Source organism: Neolamprologus brichardi, chromosome 3, assembly GCF_056152115.1.
Source record: "Neolamprologus brichardi isolate AB-2024 chromosome 3, ASM5615211v1, whole genome shotgun sequence".
Classification (NCBI taxonomy): Eukaryota; Metazoa; Chordata; class Actinopteri; order Cichliformes; family Cichlidae; genus Neolamprologus; species Neolamprologus brichardi.
In genome coordinates this window covers 25566904-25594630 of record NC_142106.1, presented here as the reverse complement: position 1 = coordinate 25594630, position 27727 = coordinate 25566904, and the positions used below count along the sequence as shown (strand labels likewise).

The following is a 27727-nucleotide window of genomic DNA, read 5'->3' as shown; positions in this document are numbered from 1 at the left end:
GGCATGCATACACTGGACTCTAGAGCAGTGGAGATGTACTCGTCTGACTGCATTGTGTCAAGTGCAAAGTTTGGCCGAAGGGGTATTATGGTGCGGGGTTGTTTTTCGGGAGTTGGGCTTAGTTCCAGTAAAAGAAACTCTTAACTCATAAGCACACCGAGACATTTTTCATACTCCCAACTTTGTGTGAATAGTTTGGGGTGGGCCCTTTCTGTTCTGACATGACAAGGTCCATAAAGACATAGATGAGCGAGTTTGTGTGGAAGAACTTGACTGGCCTGCACAGAGTCCTGAGTTCAACACCTTTAGGATGAATTAAAGTGGAGACTGTGAGCCAGGAAAACTTCCCATAAACACTCCAAAACCTTGTTTAAAGTCTTCCTAGAAGAGCTGAAGCTGTTACAGGTACTAAGGGTAGGCTATGATCATAGTAAACCCTGTGGATTCAGGATGAGGTGTCCCTCGAATTCATATTCCTGTGAAGGCAGACAAATGAATACTTTTGGAAATATAGTGTATGTGCCTATTTAGAAGCCATAAAAACTTGATTGGAGTCACTGGGTTATACAAATGTGATAGATAAAAGTCCAGTTAACACTGATTTTAGATATGACCACAAATTAAACTGTAAACTGAACTTGAACAAACATATGTAACATTTATTTCAGGAAAACTCTGGTAAACAAAGGGAAACAGCTTCAAGATGGAAAACCTCAGAAGAAGAAGTAGTGCATGCCAACATAGTGAGCCTTGCATAGATTAAAACTGACTGTAAAAACTAAGGCAGTGCTCGACTTAACTAACGTAGACATATACCTTTAAAAACTACATGCAGCATCATTGCAATCACCACACTCAAAACAATATTTATGCCCGAAATGTCGACTTTAAGCAATTTGAGTATATGTAATTTTTATTAGAAATGTATAATGTAAAACATTCAATTTAAAAGAATCTGGTCAAATGATGTTGGTTCAGTGGTTTACATTCAGTTTCTATCAAGTATATTGTCCATATTAGAAATTACTGTTTATGAGGGCCAATAATCTTTTTTTTGTGTGTGCTCTCGTAACGAAGGTAAACCAGATGTTGGAGGTGGGCATTGGTACTGCAATAAGCATTAGTAAAGTTTTACCTGACATTATTTAAGACTCCAGTAATTGGTGATTTGAAGGGTAAAATCAGCTTACATGGGCAATATCTTTTTGTAGTTAAGTAATAAAAGCTGCCTCTGAACTCTTTTGTAGGTTATTTTTTTTATAAGCTAATGGTGATAAACATTGGTTGGAGGGGCTTCCTGTGAGGGGCACCAACACACTATAGAATCACCATTGCTCCTTATCCAGACTTTTAATTTTAGGAGTGTTTCCTTTGTAACATAAGATTACAGTAATAATTTAAAATAATCCAAATCCAAGTGTTTCCTAGTTTTTTTTATTGTAACTTTAATATCTTTGGTTTTTTACATTAGCAGTAAAACAAAACAAAGTGCTTTTAAGATTTAACCTTTAACTACCTTTATATGATTTTGGCAAAAAAAAAAAAAAAAGAAGAAAAGAAAAAGAAAACAAAATTGAAAAAAATCTAATAATCTGCCATTGCTGACAATGACTCACTTCCTTTTCTAATTCCAAGTAGGGACTGCAAGTACCTAAACATAAGTATTTATTTCTGGGTGTTTTTGTGCTATTCAAATACAAATGCAGGGTTCTCCTCATCTCTTCCTCCTTCAGACAGAAACCAAGGAATGGGATGTTTGGATTAGCTCTGCCCCTCAGCTGCTGACAGACAGCTTCTGCAGATCCCTGCTTTGCTGAGTCTAGACTTGCTGGCCTCTATTCATAGCTCCATATTGGACTACATCTCCTGGCTCAAGCCGCTAATGCACACAGACTTAAACACAATCTTAAATGATACTTTCACTAGCCACATCCTCCTCCTGTCAACTGCCCTCTGTGGAAAATCACCATCAGATTTTAGTGAGGACATAAAAAGTTTCATGTTTTATGTCCCTGGAGGTTCAACATGGTACTCGTATCCATTTTCTCTACTGCTCTTCCCCACTGGAAAAGCGCGGAGGCTGGAGATACTGTCCGGTGTCCAGTTGAGGCAAAGTCATGAGTTACAGGTCATTCAGTGATGCGTCATCATGACGTTGTCATCATCTTCTTGCATGTAGAGCTGCGTCACGACACGGACGTGCGAGATTTTTTTCACTGCCTTGTGAAACATTAGCTTCATGTCCCTCGACTGCTTCCTCGGAATGCAAATGCTGGTGCTGAGAGGAAGAGGAGAAGCAATCAAAGGGGGAAGAAAAAGGAAAGATGAACAGAACATTAACGCAAGATGGGAAAAGATTACTTTTTTTAACGTTGGAATTAGCTTCAGCTATGAGTAAATTATTACAAAAAAGATATAAAAGAATCTTTAAAGAAAAAATGAAACATTTTGGGGAATACGCTTCTTTAGTTTCTCGCTATGATGACGAAATCACTAACACTCGTATCCATGAAAGTCTGGAAGAGCTATAGTCAGGTAGTGATTAGCATAGCTTAGCTTTAGGTCTGGAACCAGAACAAAAGCTGTTTTATTAATCAAAACAGCCAAATAGATGACTTTTCAAAAGTTAGGCTAAATTTTCATATCTTTTAACATCTGCATAGCCTAGCAAGTTGTTTAGCTCACTTTAGCTAACCAGATATTAGTTAGCTAAATTGCTAAAGTAGCATTAATCTGACTTCTTAACATGTTGTTGAACAATACCTTTAAAGGTACTTTATGCAATTACCATCTGCAAAATCGAATTACTGTTATGTGTTTAGATGTTTTTGGGTGTGTACTGCTGCTTTTTTAACTTTAACTAGCTACACCTGTTTCCTTATTGAGGCTTTCTTATGCTGCCATTTTAAAAAGCAATGTGCTCCTAATGGCTTAGTTTGAAGTCTAGAATTACAAACTGGTAATACATGAAAGCATAGGCCAACCCCAGTTCAGCCTGTATCTATATATCTTCAACACAGTAGAAACTTTGAGCATGAAGTTATAGTAACTGTTTCTTCACAGTCTCTTGATGGCTTTAGTTTGAAACACAGGAATTAACAACAAGTACAATCATGCGAAACAGAAAGTTTTTACAGGACTCTCTGAAATCCTGTGAAAAACTAAGTACACTGCTTCCAATAGGAAGTATCAGAGAGCGGAGGTTTCAGTAGTTTGGTGGTATGGAGTATTCAGGTGCTTGTTAACACAATGCCATAGTCTTCCCAGGAGTGGACACCCCAGCTAATTCACCTCAAGGTCAGATCATGTTTAATGTTCAAAGAAACTACGAAAACTCCAAGAGCTACATCTCAGACTCTACAGGGCTCGGTTAGTTCAAAGTTAAAATTCATGACAGCACAATTAGCAAAAGACTCAACATGTATGGCTTGTTTGGAAGGGTTGCCAGAAGATACCTTTTCTCTAAAAAGAATAGCTTAAGTTTCCAAGTCGAGGAAACCACAAGACTTCTGGAACAATGTCCTTTGAACAGATGAGACCAAATGAAGAAGTATTTGGCCATAATGTACAGTGCCATGTTTGGAGAAAACCAAACTCAGCACATCAGCACAAACAAGCTTATACCAACTGTCAAGCACGGTGGTGGAGGGGTGATGATTTGGGCTTGTTTTGCAGCCACAGGACCTGGACAGCTCGCAGTCATTGAGTTGACCATGAACTCCTCTGTATACCAAGGTATTTCAGAGGTGTCAGGAAATCTGTCTGACAGATAAAGTTTGGCCCTATATGGGTAATGTAACAGGACACAAGCAAAACATAGATTTCACACAACTGTATAGACTCCTGTGAAAGCCTTCTTTTTCACATGACTGTACATTCAAGAAAAGAAAAAAAGGAAGTAAACATTGGAAATAACATCTATACAGACAAGGTCATAAATACAAACAATTATATAGACATTCGTGGTGTTTCCTCAGTACATAGTCAATTTAGAGGTGCACTAATGAAAATAAAACATCTGTACTGCAGACATGTATGAAGAAGCACCATGACACATCAGATTTCACATTTCAGCCCAGGTCAGTTGGTGTCAGTACATCACCACATTAAACGAAAAGCTTGCTTTGGGAATATTTCCCTCTGATGGGGTAAGAACCTTAAACAGATGAAATTTTTTAAAAATTACGTTTATGATTAGCTCAAACATTTCGAGTGACAACAGTGATGTGGCGAATGGTCCACATGTGACATTTTCATTTAAAAAACTTGTAAAGTAGAAGAACTGAGTTTTGTCAGTGATAAAAAAGAGGACTTTCTATTTAATGGACAAAATCCCCACATCTCTCCCTTGAACTGTCTTTAGATATTGCCGTTTTTGTTTGCATTTACTTGTCTCTTGACCGACTTCAAACTCCCACAGGAAATCTTTTATTTAGTTTAAGCTGCAAGAAACTTCACATCAGATATGAGTAAAGGTGTAACGGTAAAATGAATGAACAGAAGAAATTTATTCAAACATTAGATTTCCTAACCGCTTTTTCATGTTAGCAGGCTTTTTGTATGATCAATAATTCTCAAGTAATAATGATTGTCATAATAAATAGGCCCCAGTCAGGACTTGACAAATTAGAAATTGGGACCATAAGTTTCTCCTTTTGAAATATGCTGGTTTCAGTGCTAACTTATTTTTGAAAGTTTCATTACTGTTTGGTGGTTTGTTAAAAAAGTGTTTGTTGATACAAGTTGATGAGTTCCATGCAACTATGGGTTGCCAACCCAACTATGGGTAACCATGACAATCTGGTAGTGACCAAAGCAATTACAAGGAGTCTGTAAAGGTTCTCAGTCATTCAGGTCATCGTAGTCAAAGGAGCTTGCAAAGAAAAGCGTCTGGACTTCTTTAAGTTGCTTGAAGACGTTTCACCTCTCATCAGAGAAGCTTTTTCAGTTCTAAGGTCAAATGGTGGGGAGTCCCAGATTTAAACCTAGTGGGAGTATCCCCCCACAGAGGGACAAAAGGACCCCCTGATGATCCTCTAATCGCCTGAGCCAAGGTGTGAAACTGGGTGTGGGTCCCAATCAGCCAGGGTTTTAGGTGAGCTCGTTGTGAAACCTGGCCCCACCTTATCATGCGAATTCCTGAGGTCAGATGGCCCAGGATGTAAGTGAGCGTTAAGGCGTCTGGGGAGGGAACTCAAAACTGGATTATAGATGCCAGACAGTTGGTGTTGTAAACCACCGCCTCTGTTCAAAGATGGTCACTCACAGTGGACATAGATGGCTTCTTTCACTCCTCTTTCAAACCATCTGTCCTCTCTGTCCAAAATGTGAACATTGGCATCCTCAAAAGAGTGACCTTTATCCTTAAGATGCAGATGGACTGCTGAGTCTTGTCCTGTGGAGGTGGCTCATCTATGTTGTGCCATGCACTTGTGAAGTGGCTGTTTGGTCTCTCCAATGTAGAGTTCTGGGCATTCCTCGCTGCACTGTACCGCATACACCACATTGTTAAGTCTGTGTTTTGGAGTTTTGTCTTTCGGGTGAACCAGTTTTTGTCTGAGCGTGTTGCTGGGTCTGAAATGCACCGGGATGTCATGCTTGGAGAAAACTCTCCTGAGTTTTTCTGATACACCGGCTACATGGGGATGACAATGTTGTTGCGTCTGTCCTTCTTATCCTCCCTCGCTGATGTCTGATCTTCTTTTCTGTGCCTCTTTGCTGACTTTAAGAACGCCCATTTAGGATAGCTGCACGTTTTGAGTGCTTCCTTTACATGCGTGTGTTCCTTCTTTTTTTCCTTCAGGCTTAGAGGGAACATGTTTTGCCCGGTGGTGTAGGGTCCTAATTACTCCAAGTTTGTGTTCCAGAGGGTGATGGGAGTCGAAGAGGAGGTACTGGTCTGTGTGTGTGGGCTTCCGGTAAACTTCGATGTTGAGGTTGCCATTCTCTTCAATGTGCACAGCGCAGTCCAGGAAAGGCAAACAGTTATCCTTTGTGTCTTCCCTGGTGAACTTGATGTTTTTATCCACAGCGTTAATGTGCACAGTGAAGGATTCCACTTCTTGTGTCTTGATTTTGACCCAGGTGTCGTCTACATATCTGTACCAGTGGCTGGGTACTCTTCCTTTGAAAGAGCCAAGAGCCTTCCTTTCAACTTCCTCCATGTAAAGGTTAGCTATAATAGGTGACACGGGGGAGGTGACACGGGGACACCTATTGTAGCTAACCTTTACATGGAGGAAGTTGAAAGGAAGGCTCTTTAACGCCCACTTACATCCTGGGCCATCTGACCTCAGGAATTCGCATGATAAGGTGGGGCCAGGTTTCACAACGAGCTCACCCGAAACTCTGGCTGATTGGGACCCACACCCAGTTTCACACCTTGGCTCAGGCAATTAGAGGATCATCAGGGGGTCCTTTTGTCCCTCTGCGGGGGGTTACTCCCACTAGGTTTAAATCTGGGACTCCCCACCATTTGACCTTAGAACTGAAGAAGCTTCTCGGATGAGAGGTGAAACGTCTTCAAGCAACTTAAAGAAGTCCAGATGCTTTTCTTTGCAAGCTCCTTTGACCAATTACAAGGAGGTTTTTGGCAGAACATCATCTTTAGGACCAGCAAGCAAGCTCCAGCAACCGCTCAACAGCTGGTTGGGGAACATTCATGTTGGCTCAGGCCTTTATTTTGAAAAAGCTCAAAGAGCTATTGTACCAGATTCCCATTTATATGACAAGCTGCTTCATGCTGTGGCTAAGATTTCTTGTGTAACTTTGAAGGTGTCACATTTAAGACCCAATCAAATGCAAACAAACTGCACTGAGACAGTTCATTCCCCAACATATGTTTGCCCAATGATGAGTAACGTTGCCAACCAAGCCAGTAATGTTATACATTTTTTTTATAATGCATAACATTACCTCAGTTTTTCTTCTTTGCAAGTTGTTCCTGTTGTTGTTTCTCGGCTTTCTGTTTCTTGTACTGGGCTATCTCGGCCATCTGCAGCCCATGGGCCATTTGCCTGTTGAGATGAAGTGAACAGCGTGATGACAGCACACACATACGCACACAGTGTAGTCCTGCAATGGCTCGGCTTTCTCTCCGAAGAACAGATTAGCTGACAGGTGGATTTATAGTAATAGCCACTGCTTAGGTCCACAGCTTTATCCTGTAATGTTAGCAAAGGAGCCTGTTTGTATCATAATAAAGGCTGAAATCTTGTGCTCAGTGTACAGTTTAAGTGAACAAGGCACACCAAGCCATTACCAACAAACTCACAGCTGTAAATGTGAATAAATGTGAATGTGTAAAAACTTCTATAAAACTACGTACTCCAAAAAGTAAGCGTTTTTTTTTTTCTTTTTCAAATGTCTGAAATGACCTAAATGTATTGTAAGTTATAAGTTGTGGTTTTGTTTGTAGCAGTAACACAGCTGCAATATTAATTCTGATGGATACCTGCAGTCAATGTTTTCTCCTTTTAACTCAACCTTTCATCCAGTTTTTGCATCTAAACTTAACCACCATGGACAGAAAACGTCAGTAATTATGTTTGACTTTTCAGATTTGATGAAATGACATTTAAGAGTATGTTTGGAGCAACTCAGTTCCCCTACCTGCTTTTCCAGCCAGAATCTAAACACTGTTCTCAGTTTTTCCTTTTTAAAGAGCTTATTTTGCTTTGTTCGGATGGTTCGGGTTCTCACATTCAAACTGGAGTTTTAAGAAAGTTGAGGAAGGAATCACAAACAGAAGATGGGCCTGGAATCAAACTAGGAGTTGCTAACAATGAGACAGTTCATGAGCCTAAACACATTTTGACTGATCCCACATGATGATAGGACCCTTTAAAATATACGTTTTGAAGTTTTCTCCAGTGAATTATCAGAAATCTGATAAAACATCCCAGGGTACCAAAAGTAATTTCTGTTCTTCCGCTTCAGAGACATTAAATTGGTGCCGTTTTGCTGTCTTGGTGGAGTGGGTGCAACCTTTGTTATAATTTGTGTAAGGTGGAAGACATCTGCAAACACATGTAGGATAAGAAAGCCAAAACATTTTATTCTTTGCTGTCCATTTTTAAAGAAAGCAGCTTTAAAAATAAATTTCAGCTTCATACTTTTGATAAGTCTGTGGAATTATTTATAATGTAGATGGGCAAGGGTTTTTTGTTTGTTTGTTTGTTTTGGGTATTTTTTTTGTTTTTGTTTTGCTTTAGCTGTCATTAATAACTACTTGATGTCATTTATTTTGAAAATCTGATATATTTCTGTAAACTTTTCAGAACAAACTAGGAGCTGTTATTTTGAAAAAATTCCCTCCAAATTAACTGGTTCCTGTTGTAGTCTTTAAGTTAAAATAACAGTAGTTCAAAAGGTCAGGTAGGGTGTGACCTGCACTTCTTACAATTATGGTCATGGCGCATGTCTGTATATGTCTTTATGTAAACTATTTGCTCCCCAACAATTGGGCCAATCTTAAAAAAGCTTTACACAAACGTCATCACACACACACAGCAATTAATAACTGCAAGGTTTTTTTTTTAAAGTTTTATTATAAACCTGAATTATTTGGATTTTTCTATATGTTGTGTTTATTTCATCATCCCAAATGCAATGTTACGTTCCCCATTTGTGTTTGTTTAATTTGTCACATTCAACAATAACCATCTGTACATAATTTAATGGTCACTAAAATTTTTATCTGTGAGAGAATTTGGCATGATGTGTTGCTGTTTTTACACTAAAACAAGCATGGGAATTGTTTTTAGTAGATGGACCAGTGCAGGACTCTTGAGGGTAAAAAGGAAGAGGCAGAGTAACACAGGAGAAGGAGAAAAGTCACTTATCCCTACCCAGACTTGACGTCTGGAGGAACAGGCAGGGGTTTGGTAAACCCATCTCTCCCTACGAGCCAGTAGGTCTCCTCTATTCCTTTCCCCTGAGAAAGATATAGAAAGAAACTATAAGAGGCTGTATTTTCACTTCATCTGATCATAATGGTGAAACCCATATTTTGTGTTTAAGGGCTGTACCCGGACTTCTGTCCTTCCTCTCAACTCCAACTTGTAGCCAAGATTTAGTTGATGGAGGACCTTCACTGTACTCTGATGAACATGGATCCTGTAAGCTGTAACAGATAAATGTTTAACAGATACATTTCCAGGTGAAGAAAGGTGACTTCACAACAAGTCCACATTCATGTCTGGCTAGTTCATCCATCTACTGATTTTTCCGTTTATAGATTAGCAACTTACGCATCCCGCTGGACTCCATACGAGATGCAGTGGTCACTGTGTCTCCAAACAGACAGTAGCGAGGCATGGTGAGACCCACAACACCTGCTACGCACGAACCTACAACACACATGTACACAGCAGGTCAACTTGACAATTTCTCCTTGTCTAAATGTGTTGAGTTGCTGCCACATGATTGGCTGATTAGATATTTAACCTAATAAACTTGCCAGTGAGTCGGTAAGTACATTTTTTTGTGATGAGTTTATGACTTCAATTTGAAGTCTCCCTGAAAATCATATAATTTTCTAACTTATGGCTCAGTTTGGACTAAAAATAATAATAAAGGAGGGTCCTCTTTTACATATTTCTACCTTGATGACAAGTTGGCAACAGCCAAGAGGTTCAAATTGAGGCTTCAGAGGGAAACTTGTGTGACAGCAAAGTAGCTGTATCCATATTCTAAATGGTTAAAAGTCAATGGCTTTGGGTTTCTGGTAGTTTATCGAATTTTGTGCCAATAAAAATGCTAAAAATCATTGACACATCATATATGCTTACATTTTAAATAACCATGAAGTGTGCATTACTCTACACTGACAACTGTACAACTAAAAACCCCTCCTTCACATATTGCACTAATGCTTTAATACCTGTGTGAAGTCCTATTCGTATCCTCACTGGAACATCAGGCATGTGTCTCATTTTAAAGGTCCCCACAGCACTCAGAATGTCAAGAGCCATGTTGGCTATTTCTGTGGCATGTCGGATGCCATTAGGAACTGGAACACCTGACGCTACCATGTAAGCATCGCCTATTGTCTCCACCTAGGAGATCAGAAATGAATAAGCATCAGTGCCATGTGATGAGATTTAATACCAGAAGCCACAGTACGACTACATAAAAGATATTCACCTTGTAGACATCATGGTTTCCTATGATGGCGTCAAAGAGCGTGTAGAGGTCGTTGAGGAGATCGACCACTTCAATGGGTTCACTGTTAGCTGAGATGGTGGTGAAGCCAACGATGTCACTGAAATACAGTGACACCTGGTCAAAATATTCTGGTTCAACTGTCCCGCCCACCTTCAAAGCCTCTGCCACAGACCTGGGGGAAAAAAAGTGAAAATAAGGGTGATTGTGGCCAGGTAAACAGGAGGAAAGAGCCAGGTATCAAATAATGTGTAAAGGTAACAGCATTATCCTCATCTTCATACCACTGAAAATAATTACTTACGGAGGCAGCATCTGTGTCAAAAGCTTCTCTGTCTTCTGTTTTTCTATCTCCAGCTCCTCTGTCCGCTCTCTGATTAGCTCCTCCAGGTTAGACGAGTACTGCTCCAGCATCCTCAGCATAGAGTCAATGATGTTGGTTTTCTTCCCCTTGTTGATGTTTTTGAACTGGAATGAGAACATCGACATCCTCAAAACCCACCAGAGTTCTCCAAGAAATATTATGTCAAACATATTTTCTCAAAATAAAAATGTATATTTTGTAATAGCCCTACCTGGTCAAAGATTTCATCAAAGGCCGGCCGCTTGTCTGGCTGTTCATTCCAGCACTGTTTCATCAGCTGGATACACTCCATTGGAGCATAGTCCGGACTGACCACTGGACGGCACAGAGGAGGAGGCTTACACAGCTTCTCTATTATTTCTAAAACACAGAGAAACACCAGTTAAATGAGAATGCCAGTACTGGTAAGTAAACTGATCCAGAAGGAAACAACTTTGATCAACTTTACACCTCCCCCATTTGGCTAAAAACATATGTGCAGTGATTTATTGAAACATCTGCAAACATACATAGAAATACAGTATATAAGAAAGAAACAGAGCTTGTACAGTTCTAACCAGCCTAAAGGTCAATATTTGGTATGAACACCTTTATTCTTCAACATAGCCTCAACTTTCTCAGGCAGCTTTCTTGTCATTTCTTTAAGTAGTCTTCAGGAATAGTTTTCCAGATCTCTTGAAGGACATTCTAAGCTCTTCTTTTGGATGTTGGCTGCCTTTAGATGATCCCAAAATGCTTCAACAATGTTAAGGTCCAGGCCCTAATGAGGCAAATCCATGACTAAGGGTGCTCAACTGAGCGTTTTTCTATCCAGGTATCATTTTTACTGCACTGGCAGTGTGTTTGGGATCATTATCATGCTGGAAAATGAAAATGTTGCCATTTTAATGTTTTCCAGATAGTATTGCATTGTGGTCGAAATCTGAATGTACTTTTCTGCATTCATAATTCCATCAATTTTGACAAGATCTCCAAAACCACTGGCTGAAGTGCAGCAACAAAGAGCCCCTACTGTGTCTTATAGATCAGCGGTCCCCAACCCCCGGGCTTTGGACCGGTACCGGTCCGTGAGTCGTTTGGTACCGGGCCGCGAGAGTTGTTCAGGTATGAAATGTATGGTTTTAAAGGTTTTTATCAGTTTTCAGCATTATTTTGTTATCGTTTTTATCGTTAACTCTGTTTTCCTGGGTCTTTTCACATGTGTTATGAATAAATCTTCGTTTTTTGGTACCTGCACTAGTTTCATTTTGTTGTATTTATCCGCGACACCTTAAAGGCCGGTCCGTGAAAATATTGTCGGGCATAAACCGGTCCGTGGCGCAAAAAAGGTTGGGGACCTCTGTTATAGATGACTGTAAATACAATGTGTTCCTCTCTCCTGACCTCATGTCTTTTGAATTTTTTGTACATTCAACCAAAAAAATGGGAACAAACTAAGCTGCTAGTACCCAAGCACCCAAAGATACAATTTAAAATTGGTTCTTTGCTAAGTTGCATGTTATGTGTAGGCACAAGTTCACTCTAAATTTCTGCCTGCTGGAACCTTTAAATTGGAGGAATCTTTTCATAGAAGAATCTAATCTTGTCAAGAATTGAAGCTGTCTAAATTATGCTCTCTGAGTCTGGACTTATGCGTTTCTACTAGATTTGGGAGGTTTATTATTGTGAAGCTATTCTCTTGCCTTCATCAGACAGGTCCAGCATGCAGAATGGAGGCCCTCTCACCACCACCTCCTGCATGATGATGGCGAAGCTGTACACATCACCGGGTAGAGTCCCGTGTAGTCCTGCCTGGCCACTCCTCAGGATCTCTGGAGCAGTCCAAAGTAACTCTTGCACAAAGATGAGGGCATTATTTTTAAAACAGGTTGGTAGTGCTTTTTTCAAGTAACTGTTCCTGTTGCATAGTTTGTCTCACCATCTGCATGTGGCTCAATATAGGGGAACCTCTGAGCCTCTAGGACCTCATTGTAGCCATAATCTGTAACCTTCAGGACAAAACGTCCATCCACCACACAGTTGCGAGACTTTAGACGAGTGTGAGACACTCCACGGTGATGGAGATACTTCATACCCTTAAAAGTATAACATTTTAAAACTCTTTGATTAATCCTGACTACAGACAAGGATATGTTCCTTGTCTAAAAAAATACCAAAAAATACTCGTGTTCCTGCTATCTGCCATTCACCTTAATTAGATCCAGCAACAGAGATGATTTGAACATCCAGTCGAGCTTGACGTCTTCATTTAGGAGTAGGTCCTCGAGGCTGCCTCGGGAGCAGAACTCAGTCACAATGGCAAATACGCCACAGTCATGAAAAAAGCCAAGGAAAGGGTTGACGTTCTCATGACGCATGTCCTTCATCTGCAGACAGAAACATCTTGATTTTCACGTTTTTGGGCTTATAAGACCAAGGATTACAACAACAAGAAGGTATAACTGAATCTGTCTCTGCAACAAAACACCATGTCATCAACTGAGAACCTCATACTCATGTTCATGGTGGCAGTGAGTGCACTGACATGTTTTTCTGGTTCTCGGTAAAAAAAAAAATTAGATTTTATATATGGCATTCTTTAAGTCTACTCCATGAAAGCCTACTAAGAGAAATCTCTGAAGCTGGAAACCCAGAAACTACTCTAATGGATGCCAAACCACAACTTTAATCATGTAAACTAAGGTTTTTTCAAAACATGTAATTAAGGATACATGAGAGGTTGTCAGATGTTGTCTTTATGAAAAAAGTAGTCAAACTAAAAAAATATCTACTTTGTCATGTAACAATATCACGTACCAGTTCAAACACATCACTTGTTTTGGGATTGATGCTGCTAAATGTCCCATAAGGAAGTCTCTTCAGCCACGCCCAGTCCCCCTAGTGGAGAAAAACACCAAACAGCGCAAATACTTAGACATCTTTTTAGGCTTTTAAATCATGTAAATCCTTTTAATTTTAGTATTTTTTGCACATCTATGCTGGACCAATGCTGCATGAGTTACATGGAACAATCTGTAACTGTTTTTATTTCTCTACAGTTTCGAAACTGTTGCACTGTAGCTCATAAATGGATGGCCTTGCCTCAAAAATTACAACGTTGGAGTTTTCGTAGGTGGCTGGCGATTGGGTGGAAATCGTTGAGGCAAGACTGCGTTCAGACATGCTCTTCATGCCACTAGTCCTACTGTCATCCAGACTCAGCTTCTACAGAGAAGAAAATTTGTCAGTCGGTTTCAACTTTACATCACTTAATATTATCAGTTTGGATAAATACAGGAAAATGTTAAATTAAGAATTCAGAATTCTAAGTAGACGGAGGCTAACCTTGTTGCTAAGCGATGGGTTTATGAATGTGACATCGGCCAGTGTAAGTAAAATCTTGTTGGGACCTCTGACCAGCCGGATCTGATTTATCCGTCGCCTGATGGAAATAAGGGAGGTTGATGAAAGTTAACGCTTGAGGCATGAAGATATGAGAAAAACAGCTACATGATGATAAGTTCTAAAGTTTTTACCTGGAAAGATTTTTAATTTATACTAATATTCCAGACCTCTTAGGCCCAACATCATATTTTAAGACATCTTTGTACCTGATGCAGTAAATTAGTGGCACAGCAACAATAAAGGCAGCAATCACCCCAAGGAGCATGCTTATGGTTGAGAACAAATCCACTCCTGGAACAGAGAAGAAGAAGTCGAAAAAAAAACCCCAAATGTTTTATGTTTTTTAAAAAAACATAAAAGGAAAGTGTTGAGTTTTAATAGGCTAGTCATTTAAGTCATTGAAACACACTCTTGCATGTATTGTATTTGTGGTGTTGGTGCCTTTTCTAGCTTCACAGCAGTAACCCAATGGATGAAGTCAAAGTTGCTACATCCTCACCTCCTGAGCAGATGACTCCTGGAGTAAACCAGCATGAGGCGTCTTTCTTGGGTCCATAACCTCGAGGGAAATGGATGTCTTTACCCAAGAAGCGGACCATACCGATCTCCATGTCGATCCTGTCATTAGTCAGTTAGATCAGTTGTTAATTTTGAATGGTATCTGCACTTGTACAGCATTTCTCTTGACTTGCCTTCATTCCTTCATTTCCTTGTCAGACACAATAAAACACTAAACATGCAATCTCAGCTCTTAAATACCTGTGTGTTGGCTTCAGCTCCCAAGATATTCCATCTGTGTCCAGTATGAGGTATTCCAGCAGAGCTGCTCCAGACCCATTAGTTTTAATTGGGTGGCTGAAGCCCTGCAAAAAAACCCCAAAAAAGGGTACGTCCGTTTATCCTTTGTATAGATCTTTCTCATCTTATCATATAAATAAATGAAAGCTTTATTTGTCACACACAGGTTGCCCTGCAGTGAAATGGGACCCCCCCCCCGACCTTACACACAGAACACAAACATTACATGGGGTTACAAGTCGGAGATCGGTAGCGTTACAGAAAAACACTGAAATGTACACACAACGGGAAGGTACAAGAGGAAAAACAAGAGACCTCTACTCATGCTGTGCTTCCATGGTAGGATAGCACAAGAACAGGAAACAAAAAAACTCCTCTGCACAAAAAAGCACATGAATGTCCACGGCACAACATTGTGAAGACATGACAAGCCACAGGGTTGGGTAGGGGATGAGGAGTAATCCCAGGCAACACAGCAGCCATCCTGCAACGGCGCCGTCTCTGCAGCGCGGGCCCAGACCCGCCTTGTGTTCCCAGGAGGCAACAAGCATCGAAGGCGTTGGAAGGAGGGGGGGGATGAGTGAGTGCTTATCAGTGTAAGTGTGTATGTGTGTGTGTCCATAGTTCAGCTGAGACAGTGTCCTTCGCCCTATCAGGCTAAGTAAACAGTCCTCCAGCCAATCCAGGTGGCCTTGCATGGGATGGGAAGAATAGTCATCACACAGTCGTTATCAGGGAGTGTTTGTCCGGCTTCAGCCTTGGGCCTGCAACTGGCGCCGTGGTGGTGTCCGCATTATGATGTTGATGTTGATTTTCTTTTATGTGAGCAGCTCAGGAGAATTTTCAAAGCTGTTCTTTAACACTCAGATGCTGGTCTCTCGATCTCCCGTTGGAGAGCCGCGAGCCTCCCCATGATGGTATCAAACTTCTGATCCGTGGTGTTGTCATTCTTTTGATTCTGAGACCTCACAACTGCAGTGATCCGTTCTGCGATGTGATCCAACTTTTGCTCAAGGGTCTCATCTTGAGCAGGGCCCTCTCTGATGTATCCCACCATACGCTCAATGGTGTTGTTTTGAGCCTTCACAGCAGCTGTAAGCGTCTCCAAGGTGTTAACCATGCTGCGTTCGTTGTGAGAGGTCGCGCCTCGTCCCATCGCTTCAATTCCAGCGGGCAGCCTTGGGGGGGTTTGAACAGCCGGTTCCGCTCTCTCAATTCTCCGATAAGTCAGGGCCATGCCAGCTCCGATCAGCAAGAACCCTGTTATCATGGTTCCGAATAGGTAGATATCTTCAGCGTCCTCGATCGACAGTCCTGCCAGGCACATGACCCTGCAGTTCTGCCACCCGTCCATCGTGTATCCGGCAGGGAAAGTCCCTCCGGGGCACTCGGGCTCTCCTGAGCCCAGACTTCTCGTTGAGAAGAGGGTGTCAATAGCATTCAGAGACCAGTTGATCAAATCCATAATTCTCTTTTAGGTTTTAGAGAACGACAGTGAGAGAGTGTTCCAGGGAAAGTAATGCACATGAGACAAGACAAGGACACAAGAGGCTAAGCAGGGAAGATAAGGGTAAGGAGGAGAGGAGAAAAGTGCGACCGCCTTCGCTGAGAGCCAAACGAGAAAAACGTCCAGTTAGGTATTCTATTTTATTAAATAATTTAATACAGAAATGTACTATATTACCTAGTGAGAAAAGTAACTTTTTAGAGTTATATTGTACACTAAACCAGCTTCAGAAACCGAAATAGATGGAAAGCCTACAACAGCAGCAAGAAATTAGGCATAAAAAAGTAGACCCAGTGCTGTGTCTCATTACCTGGAAGGCCAAGTTTTGGCTCTGTCGTGCCAAATTTCCTCCAGACATCCACTCCCTGAACTCCCGAACCCGATGCACTGCATGAGCCATGAAGATGACAGAGTTGTAGATGGTACCAAACAGAGGCGATACCTACAGCACACACAGAGATGTCAACTTCAGCTGCTTTGCTTATGGCAATGTCTTCAATAGAAAGACAATGCTTAATGTATTAAAATCTCTTTCTGTGCATCACCTGCTGGGGTTTCAACGTACTCGCCACCTCTCCTCTTTCCATGGCCTCTCTATAAGCCTCGTAGAACGACACCCGGGGTGAGTCGATGGTGACGGTCAGCACAGCATCATAGGCCCGCAGCAGTTTGTTGTTTCTCTTCAGAGCTGGGTAGGTCACATTATGGTAGGGCAGACTGTAGAGCAGTGTGTCATAAGGAAGAAACACTAGAGAGCCATCAATCATCTGCATATCGTAGGCCGTCTCCAATAGAAGCTTCTGGGCTGTGCCACCAATCAGAACCGAGTGCATGCAGAGGATCACAACTGGGACGAGAAATGAGACTGAACATCAAGATCTGACATGTTTCATCATTGACTGACATTGTCTTTATGTGAAAAAAAAAGTAAATGTTTTTCTACTGATTGACAAATTGTTAGCCAACATGCATTTCCTTCATAGTCCATCTTTATAATCAAAATGAGCTCAATTAACAAAATTTCATATTGTACTCAGTCTGATATGACACTAGCAACTGAGTCCTTAAATAATCAGGAAAATGTTTACTAAGGTTGTAGCACAAGCAAGTTGAAAACTGTTTTCCTGTAGACCATAAAAAACTGGACGTTTTTATGCAACCACAAGGGTTGCATAAGAAATTTGGGTTTAAGGTACTTCCTACTAACTCGATTGCGTAAACCCTCATTTAGATTTTGCTAATCCACTAGTTTGCAAATGTCTACTCAGGTGCAAGTGACATAAATGTCATCATCAGATGGTCAGGGTCAATGAAGATGATAACAGAAATGACTACTTGACCATCGAATATCCAGTTGAGCGCAAGTGAGTTGAGACTTAAATGAATATAAATGAATACTGACCTCGTATTTCACTCATCTTGCGGACCTTGGTGAGAGCTCGTCTGATGCCGTGAGGTGTGTTCTCCATAAAAGTGACCAGTCTGACTGGCATGCCATGGCTCCTCAAGGCGTCAGCCACCTGGACATGACAGAGAAACATGGCCTAGACAAAACTTCAAAGACTGATAGTCTTGGCTTTATGATCAGGCATTTGATGTTGTAACTCTTCTAGGTATCTAGGCAGCATCCAGGAACCTGTGGCTGTTTTTGGAGTCCAAATGTGAAAACAAAGGATTTCAAACCTTGGTTGCTGTTTCCATCCAGATGTCCTCAGAGGAAGAGATGATGCCAATGTGAGCCCACCTGAAGTAGCTCATGACACTAAGTAGGACCCAGGTAGGTCTAGCCATCGAGCGAGCAAAAGTCGGATGGCTGCGAACATCATCCAACTCATAGCCAACACATCCCCAAGGAAACAGTGCCTGGAAGATTAAAGTAGACAAGAAAAAGGGTTCAAAATCACAGCAAAATATGATTAGTTTTTCTTCCTGATGTGTTAAAGATGCGTAGTAGACACATTCCAGCTTACTTTATTCCAGCCTTTGCTCAGCATTGAAGCAGCATCACAGTAGCCTGGGTTGGCTGGGCCAATGTAGCCTGAAGCTTTAGTGTGGAAACCCACAAATGCCTCCAGTGCCCTGGATGTCTCACATGGCTCCTGAAAAAAATGTCCAATAATCCAAAAATTAATACTGAAACAAACCAGCCAGAAAAAAAACAAGGTAAATTAACTTGAAACAGCCATGCATCAATTTTCTTTCATGCGGTGTAGTGCAGCTAAATTATATTTGCAAGGATATAGGTTTGTTCAAGATTTCCAGTGTTAAAGCTACTCAACAGCATAGCAAATGCAAAGTTAAATTATAGTGGCATACTGTTTAAATGATGAGCAATTTCTTTAATATAAGGTGTTCTTTGCCTCTGCATACTTTCTGAATGCTTGTTCCTGTTTTGTTTTTTTGTGTTTTTGGCTTAATTTATAGATTATGTTGCTAGCTTAATAGGCTAACTTTGGTTATCTAACAAACAGTGTTGGGAAGGTTACTTTTAAAATGTATTCCACCAGAGATTACAGAATAAATGCCCCAAAATGTATTTTGTAACGTATTCCGTTACGTTACTCAATGACAGTAATATATTCTGAATACTTTGGATTACTTAATATATTGTCATGCTTTTTTACAACTACATGAATGTACTATTGCTGTGTGATTTATTACTATTACTGAAGGTTACTCGCCATACCAATACCAACTAGATTTTTAAATATTAATATAAAATGAGTAACAGTAGGATGGACATTAGGCTGCACTTTTTGCAGCAATCTTATATAGAAAACTGTTCCACGTGTATATAAAACAGGTCCGCGGCTCCGAACCGTAGTAAAGGGACCTCTGGCTAATACACTGTGTCGGGCTCGTAGCCGAAAACTTGCCTTACTTTGTTGTCTAGGTCAACTTTGCTAACGAGAGACAGAGAGAGGCGTTAAAAGGCTGCTCCAACAAAACGTTTTGTTTTGGAGGAAAACACGAACACGGTGTACAGTCGAGTCTTAATAGCTTACTTACAACTGGGCTCATCAGGCTCTCTTTTTGGCTGCAGTGGTTATTATTATATTTACATGCTTCCATCTCCCGTTTCTGCTCAGTGACAGCTTGTACTTTTCCTTTTTCTCCCTCCCTGGTGCTCACAGACACATAACGACAGTCCACTGTCCCTGCAGCACGGACTACACTGCCCATGAGGCTACATTCTTTAGGGCGATACCTGTAACACTCTGCCTATTGCCTTCATATTAAAGACTTCATATTTTTCACATCATTATAAGACGCAAGATTGAGACACAGGCATTAGAGCCTCTTAATGCGTGTTTTGTTTGGGTTTCCATCTGCGTGGAATTACCAAAAATAGAGAGGGCATAGCCTAACATATGAAACAGGAAAAGACCACCGTGTAATCCCTTTATTTCAAAAAGGTAACTGTATTCTGAATACCACCTTTTTAAACTGTAACTGTAACGGAATACAGTTACTCATATTTTGTATTTTAAATATGTAACAGCGGTACATGTATTCCGTTACTCCCCAACACTGCTAACAAAGCTTTCCTTGCTGAGTAGCCCATAATCTTAATGTACTTGGTTCATGTATATCAGCAAATATAATGCTAGTAGTGAATCATGTGTGGAGCTTCGGTCAGTTGTGTACCTGCAGCACTGCATACTCAAATGTTACAGCATAGGACAGTGAGGCATCCTTGTTGATGCGATTGACAGCGAGCTGTGCTGCCACACTGGGAAGGGCCTTGGCAAAGAGAGGGTCACATCCCCAGGGCCCCACCACTCCAACCCGAAACCAAGCTGCCTGGGTTGGACAGGGCAGTAAGCACAAGGAGGCCAGGAGGATGAAGACGAACCTCAACAAGCCACAAAGGGAAAGGGGTGTGAGGGAAGGACGAAGATTTGGAGCGCAGCAACATGGATTTAAGGAGGAAGGAGGATGAGCTGAGGGAGATGACTTAATTATAAAAGCCGAGTAGGAAAGGCAGAAATCAGGAGATGATTCTGGTGTCTTCTTCCATGTCTGAGGTAAGGAGGTGAAGGCACGGCGTTGCTGTCGCATCTCAAGGCTCACAGGAAGGTTGGTGAGGAAAGTCTGAAAGTGAAAGTGTTGCTTCCCTAAAATTTAGATGAGTGAAAGAAAGAAAAGCCTGTCATTTGAGCTCCTTTCCTCAAAAACATTCAGCAAGCACCAGGAAAATGTGATACAGTGTTTCCATCTAGATTGTCTTTTTTTAGAGGTTTGAGGATATTTGACTCCAAGTCTCATCAAGTTTAGTTCTGACTTAGAGGAAATTGATGCTTTTGTGGGACAATAATGAGACTTTTTTTTACTCTTCTCCACTCATAGAGCTGTAACCTAAATAATTTTGTCTTGCTTGAGAAATGGTGACATAACTTATAAATCTTTTAAATGTAAGTTAATTTAATACATTTGAGAAAACATAAAGAATAAAGAAAAGTATTAGATTGAATTACCAAGAAAGCAACGGTTCAGTCACAAAGACAACTGTCTTTTTTTAATATCACTTGAACCTAATGAGCTGAGGAAGTCTGAGCTTGTAGTTTTGTGTGTAGTTTCACTTTAAATGATCACATCCTCAGTGTTTTAAACTTGCGTGCCTGTTTTCCTCCCTGCAGACCACTAATTTGTTTCAATTGTTTATTGTTTCTGAGCTAGTTCTCTTCGTTCAGTCCTTTTGGTTTCTTTGTGAAGCCCGTGTCTTTCTCTCAGTGCTTTGGCTTGTTTTTTCTTCTTGGATTATTCATTTCATCCATGCATCAAACCTTACATCTGCAGGTGTTTAATTCAGAACATTATATTAATTGTTTTCTTTTTCTTTCTTTTAAAGACGAATTAAATAGAGTAAGCAAACTCTTTGCATTATATCCTCAAATACTTGAGGGAAAAAAAGATGTCTAAAAACTGCTTAAAGCTAAGTTTAATTAATTTGCAATTAACAAGCCTTTGTAAAAAGAAAAAAAATTGCCAGAGGCATTCAAGAGCCTGTGTTTTACAGTGTAACTACAAAAACTGTACATGCAATCAAGGATGTCCAGATGTTCACACATGTGGACTTGGTTTGCAGGCGGTGGTAATGATCGTTTTAGGTACTTACAGCTACTGCATTTTTAAGTTTACTGGATGCTACTTTATCCTCACAGATTTCTTCGGGGAGTTTATTCTGTACTATTTGTCCATGATATGCGATTTTATTGACTTTGTTTTCTACACACCAGTGACATCTTAAAATACAATGCATTCTTACTGATTTTAAAGAAGAAGATACCTGCCAGCAAATTTCTCTTCAACCAGGTTAGTTAGTAAAAACTCCAGTAACAGATATTTGAGTTTTAATGTAACTATACCTGAAAGCATGTCAACAGTTTATCAGTTGGGTACAACAGGATTATCTGGTGTGACCTTGTACTGTTTCATAATCCTCGTGTAAAATTATTATCAGTGCTATGAACACAAAAAGATAAATCCAAGTGGCCTGGCTCTCAAATATCTCATATTTCATAGCGTTATAACAGGATTTTAGTACTCAGATTTTGCAGATTCTTGGTGTGTGAATTTTACACGTTTATACTTGTGCTTGAGATGTTTTAAAGAAGCAGTGGATTTCATCCGATTTTTGCAACTTTACTCTTACTCAGCTGGGGCTAATTCATTTTTCAATACAAGTCTATCTAATTTTATTTGCAGTATTTACCTATGATAAGGTGTTCCTTGTTATGCCTGTCATTGTTTTTATTTTCAGGTTACTTACCATGCTTTGGTGAGAGGGACGAGAGCCAAATCTTCTGCACCAAACTGCCACATTTACGACTTGTTCCATCTTCTCGTTTTGTTTACATCCTGGAATTTAGTCCGTAAAGTTGTCTAGTATTGCTGCATTATGAAGAGTCATGCATTTAAGTCAGCTAGTGAGTCTGCAGAAGGTTATTAGCTTGTGCATTTGTGTGTATCAGATGACCTGGAATAAGTGTGTGTGTGTGTGTGTGTGTGTGTGTGTGTGTGTGTGTGTGTGTGTGTGTGTGTGTGTGTGTGTGTGTGTGTGTGTGTGTGTGTGTGTGTGTGTCCTGGCCGGCTTGTCAGATTATATCAAATCCAATCAGGACCTTTTGGAGCGGTAAGCAGCAGTGACTGAGAAGGGGAAGTGAAAACGATGTCCATCATCATCGCTGGGCTTTAATCATATTTTCATATGTGTTAGTTGTAGAAGAAGAACAAATTAAGCTCGTTGTATTGACAACATAATTTAATTTATCTCAGTGTAGTTTTTGTATCTTCACACACACGTGAGTTTTACTGACATCCTACTCGATGTTGGCCGACCATTTGCAGTTTACACATTGATGTTTGAACAAGAGGGCCTCATCCGTATCTGTACAGACCCTGCTTTGCACTGGTGTGCAGCCATGTTGGAATGTTGGAACAAGGGGTCTTCCCCAAACTGCATGAAATTGTCCAAAATGTCTTGGTATGCTGAAGCATTAAGAATTTCTTTCTCTGGAACTAAGGGGGCCGAGTCCAACTCCTGAACACAGCCCCACATCATAATCCGCCTTCCCTAAAACTTTACACTTGGCATAATAAATCAGAGAAGTATTGTATCCTGGCAACCACCAAACTCAGTCTCATCAATCAGATTGCCAGATAGAGAAGCATGATTCGTCAGTCCAGAGAACATGTTTCCACTGCTCTAGTGGCTGGTGGAGGTGTGCTTTACACCACTGCATCCAACATTTTGCATTGTTCAATTCAATTCAATTCAATTTTTATTTATATAGCGCCAAATCACAACAAATGTCGCCTCAAGGCGCTTCATAGATACAGAGAAAAACCCAACAATCATATGACCCCCTATGAGCAAGCACTTTGGCGACAGTGGGAAGGAAAAACTCCCTTATAACAGGAAGAAACCTCCGGCAGAACCAGGCTTGGGGTGAGAAAAGGAAGACAGGATAAAAGACATGCTGTGGAAGAGAGACAGAGGTTAATAACAGATATTGTTGCTGATGTAAGCCTGGTATACAGCTGTTCAGCCATGGAAACTAATTCCATGAAGGTTTCTACACACTGTTTGTGAGCTAATGTAAAGGCCACATGAAGTTTGGAGGTCTGTAGCAACTGACTCTGTAGAAATTTGGCGACCTCTGTGCACTATGCGCCTCAGTATCTGCTAACCCAGCTCTGTTCTATTACCACTAACAGCTGACTGTGAAATGTTTAGTCTATTTGCACAGGAATTCACTGGAACAGGAAGTCACTGAGCTCCTGAGAGCAACCCATTCTTCTTGTAGAAGCAGTCTGCATGCCTAGGTGATGGATTTTATAGACATGTGAACATGGAAGTGATTGGAACACCTGAATTCAAGGATTTGAATGAGTGAGTGAATACTTTTGGCAGTATAGTGTATATATACACTCTCACTGATTAACTATGGTTAACTATTCCTTAGAAAGATGCACCACAACTAGATGTTTTTAGTTTGTGGCATATTTCTGGCCAGATGTTTGACCGGTCATCTTGACAGAATTGGTGAGTTCCCCTACTTACAATTTTGTAAGTAGGGGAACTCACATTTATTTGCACCCTTTTGCATACAAAACACATAATATTCTTTGAAACTGTCCCACTAACTGAGGTGAGTGTTTCCACAGATATTAAAGCCTAAATAATTCCCTGGAATCTACATCTACACCTCTTGCCGCCACTTAAAGCTCTAAGCAGAAGCAACAACAGGTAGGTAGCCTTGTTCTTTAAAACATGAGAAAGTGATGTAGTAAAAATTCATAAACCCTGGTTGGACATGAGGGGAGGTCTGACACTTTTCTGCCTTCATTAGAGGAGATAGCTGTGAGGAATGCAGCAGCATACAGTCAGTCATAAACTCAGAGGAATCCTTTAGTTTATACAATGTATGCACACATGATATTCAGCAGTGAGGCACTTTTACTGCAGTTTACAGATGTGATACATTCAGCTCCTCTACTGATGCTTTTTGAACACCCACACTCTAAACTCTAAGCCTTCCTAATTATTTCTGAACCATAAAACAACATGTTGTTAAACTTATTTTGAGTTTTTAGCTTTATATCCACAGCTTCTCTTGGAAGAAACCACAAAAAACTCTGTTTTTATTCCTTTTACTCCAGACTTTATATGGTGTACTTAGCTCCAGGGTAAGTTGTTCATATGGAAGCTAGAGGGCAGCACAGCACAGAAGCAACTGCAACATGCACTAACTTACATGCAAGTTCTGTAGTGGAGCCTTCGAGAGAACAGTGGTGCTAAGATGAAGCAGATTTTTAGCTTTCACTGAGTTCCCCTGCTTCAGGGGGAGTGACAAAATGTATTGCCCAACATGGCTGCACATCTCTGCAGGGTAAATGTCATTGTTCAGAGGTTTTAATCTGATAATGAGTTGATTATCCCTGTTTTTCCACGATCCCTCTCTTTGGAGCTTGTCAGATTTCTATAAAATATTTTGAAAAGTTTCTCCTCAAAATGTCCAAAGCAAATTAAATCAACACAAAAAAAAGACAAAGTAAAAATATGGTTGTATTTTGTTCCTGATTTGAGGCTTGAGAACACATATGTGTGCTTTAGGGTTCTGAACATTCAGCCAAAGACTATTGTAACAACTGTTTGCATAATAAAGTTACAGCACTCTGTCATAATCACTCGCTCTCTGAACCTGGAGACCAAGACAAATCAGTCCAGATGTGAAGTTCCCATCAGCCAGATGAACCCTCTGACCCCAGCTCTCGTTTAAACAAGTGCTGCTGTAATGCCCCATGAAAACTTTTATTATTTTTTTTAAAATGCTGACAGAACAAAAACAATATCTGAGAAAACTCTTTCTGCTACTTGGCTCAGTCATCTTGGACATGGTTTAGTTGTCATTGCAAAACCCAAATATGGAAGGAATGCTGCTGGATACTAAATGTTTCAGAGCTCCAGGAGACATTGGGAGTTTTCATTTTTCTGTCATAGAGTTCTCATTTTCTCGTTCGGTAACATTTAAAAACAAGAACACTACATAGGCCTGCCTACTGAACACTAGCTCATGATAGCTCAGAATATAAACCACAAATATGTTCAGCATATAAGTTCCTTTTGATTTCTACAACTGCAGCAAAAAGATCATCTTCTTCATGTGCCAAAAGATGCGTTTTACCCCAAAGCAAAAATTCAACCTTACCTACACTCACTGGTCACTTTGTTAGGTACACCTGCACAAACGTCTATTCAATCACATGGCAAAAACTCAGTAGACATTCTGAAGATGACCTGTTGAAGTTCAAACTGAACATCAGAATGAAGTATAAATTTGACAACTATACCATTTTGAAAGTGGTGTGGTAGTATGCGACAGATGGGCTGATCTCCTGTGAGTTTCCAATGCAACATCTCAAAAAGAGAAAATATCCAGTGAGTGCCAGTTCTCTGAGGAATATCCCTTGTTGATGCCAGAGGTCAGAGGAGAGCACAGACTGCTTCAAGCTGAAAGGACATTAACACAAATAACCACTCATTACAACAAAGGTATGCAGAAGAGCATCTCTGACTAGAAGCAAATAGGCTACAGCAGCAGAAGACCACGCAGGACCCCTCCTGTTAGCTAAGAACAGGAAACTGAGGCTACAATTCACATGGGCTCACTAAAATTGAACAATACTAGATATTGCCTGGCCTAATGAGTCTCGGTTTTTCTGCTTTGATGTTCAGATAGCAGAGTCAGAATTTGGTGTAAACAACTTGAAAGCATGGCTCCATCCTGCCTTATATAAACCATTCTAATAAAGTGTCCCGAGTGTAAATGTTTAGAATAATAAAAGTGCCTCATTTTAAGCCATTAACCATTTGTGATGCTCAGATGACAAGCTGTTAGTGAACAATTGTGCCAATAAACTAAATCAAAATTTGACTATTACACTTATGTAAAGAACTCGCAAAATAGCAAAAGTTTGTTTTTTCAATTTTTTTTTTTCAATTTTAATTTCAAAATATCAGATCACAACCTCTCTTTTGATTAACTTCCTTACAGAGCAACAATAAGTTATTTCCTTTCAAGAAGTCATTAGGTCATTGACCTAAAAATATAGAACTAGAATCTCTATGAGATATAATACAGGCTTTCCAACTAGCTTAACTGTTTTCACTATAGGGGGCTGTGTCTCCCATAGAGTTCATTTTGCATTTACTGATGCAAGTCTACAGCAGAGTTCAGCCACAGGTGACTCTACCTTCCAAGTGATCACCTTATGTGCAGGTGTTGACAGTCTCTCCCATATGCAACTCTTTGAATTGATCATGAGCTCCTTTTGTGAATGGCACTTATCTTTATGAAATGACCACTTAGCATCCACTGATGGAGGGCCCCTTCATTCTCAAGACTGACCGGCACCACTGTGTGTAGGAGGCGGAGGGATTTGGTGGACAGGAGGGGGTTCAACGAGGCCTCAAGCGGGACAAAACGAGTCTTCACATTCCATCAGTGGTGACAGCCGCAGTATACAGGCCTCCCAGGTGACATAACTCTGCGTCTCAAGGCCATGTTGCATATAAGTGGCCATGATTAGACAGCTGAAGTAGGTTTTTAAAATAACTCTTGTGGACTCATTGTCACGGTTGGGGACTAATTGGTTAGTTTGAGGTACAAAGTCTTCCTAGCTAAGCTTAAACAAAACACACACAAAAATGTGGCATTGGCCCATTGACCCACACCAACACCCACCATATGACTTTCTGTAATTAAACAAATGAGCAGATACTTCTTGGACACCTTTTTAGCACAATTAACTCCATCCATCTACCCACAAATCTGTCCATCCATCCTCTTAAACACTTATCATATCCCAATTATCATAAGCCAAAAGGCAGGGTGACCACATAGTAAGGCCCTAGTCACATAGGCCCAGAGATTGGTCAGTTTTTAAATCACAAATTATCTGTGATTAACCACATTTTTAAAAAGCCAAGTTTAGTTTCACTAATCACACCTGATTACTGCCACACCTGTTGAATCAAGAAATCACCAAGGCAGAACCGGTCTGATAAAAATGAGGCGACCTAAAAGATCTCAATCACTCATTCAGGAGTGAAAAAAGAACCCAAAAGAGTCTGTGATTTAGCAATAAGAAAGAGACTGGACAAAAATGGCATGGAGTAGGATAGATTCACAGTTTAAGTTGTCTTAGAAATGTATACAGGTAAGAAATAAACCACCTTGGGGTGGGGGTAACACCCAGGGTTAACCTCGATGTCCAACTTCAATAAGACAAAATCCATCTTCTTAGTTCAGGCCCACTGGACTCTTCCAACACTGATGCCTAAAACATTGTGTTTCAACATCTCTGTTAACATCTAGCCAAATACAGTTGGATGTGTGTTAAATACAGTAGATATATCTTTCCAAGCAAACAGTTTGAAAGGATATTTACCCCAGGATAATAGGTCTATATTCCTTGGCAATATCACACCCTGTTAATGTTGC

General features: G+C 40.5%; 1 protein-coding gene across 2 annotated transcripts; it reads right to left on the bottom strand.

The window, feature by feature from the left end:
• Nucleotides 1-638: 638 nt before the first annotated feature.
• Nucleotides 639-22217, bottom strand: gc2 (guanylyl cyclase 2). 2 transcript variants are annotated; one of them, XM_087835361.1, is made up of 25 exons: nucleotides 21991-22217; nucleotides 19866-20335; nucleotides 18188-18316; nucleotides 17901-18080; nucleotides 17620-17737; nucleotides 16763-17064; nucleotides 16528-16659; nucleotides 14672-14775; nucleotides 14412-14530; nucleotides 14119-14203; nucleotides 13853-13949; nucleotides 13610-13732; nucleotides 13325-13405; nucleotides 12718-12894; nucleotides 12447-12603; nucleotides 12211-12360; nucleotides 10740-10888; nucleotides 10469-10632; nucleotides 10147-10339; nucleotides 9884-10058; nucleotides 9252-9350; nucleotides 9030-9124; nucleotides 8850-8935; nucleotides 6916-7016; nucleotides 2221-2278 (listed from the first exon to the last, which is right to left on the bottom strand). In XM_087835361.1, the coding sequence occupies exons 2-24, from the start codon at nucleotides 20277-20279 to the stop codon at nucleotides 6917-6919; spliced, it is 3429 nt and encodes a 1142-aa protein (XP_087691487.1). In that variant the 5' UTR covers nucleotides 20280-20335; nucleotides 21991-22217; the 3' UTR covers nucleotides 2221-2278; nucleotide 6916. The 2 variants fall into 2 exon arrangements, with proteins under 2 accessions (XP_087691484.1, XP_087691487.1); XM_087835358.1 differs by lacking the exon at nucleotides 6916-7016 and having other exon boundaries at nucleotides 639-2278.
• Nucleotides 22218-27727: the final 5510 nt, after the last annotated feature.

Coding starts and splice junctions, on each gene's coding strand:
- gc2 (XM_087835358.1), bottom strand. CDS start 20,279: ATGCGACAGCAACGCCGTGCCTTCACCTCCTTACCTCAGACATGGAAG. Junction 18,317..19,865: donor TTGAGTATGCAGTGCTGCAG/GTACACAACTGA, acceptor CATTTTTTTCAG/GAGCCATGTGAGACATCCAG. Junction 13,733..13,852: donor ACCCATCGCTTAGCAACAAG/GTTAGCCTCCGT, acceptor TCTTCTCTGTAG/AAGCTGAGTCTGGATGACAG.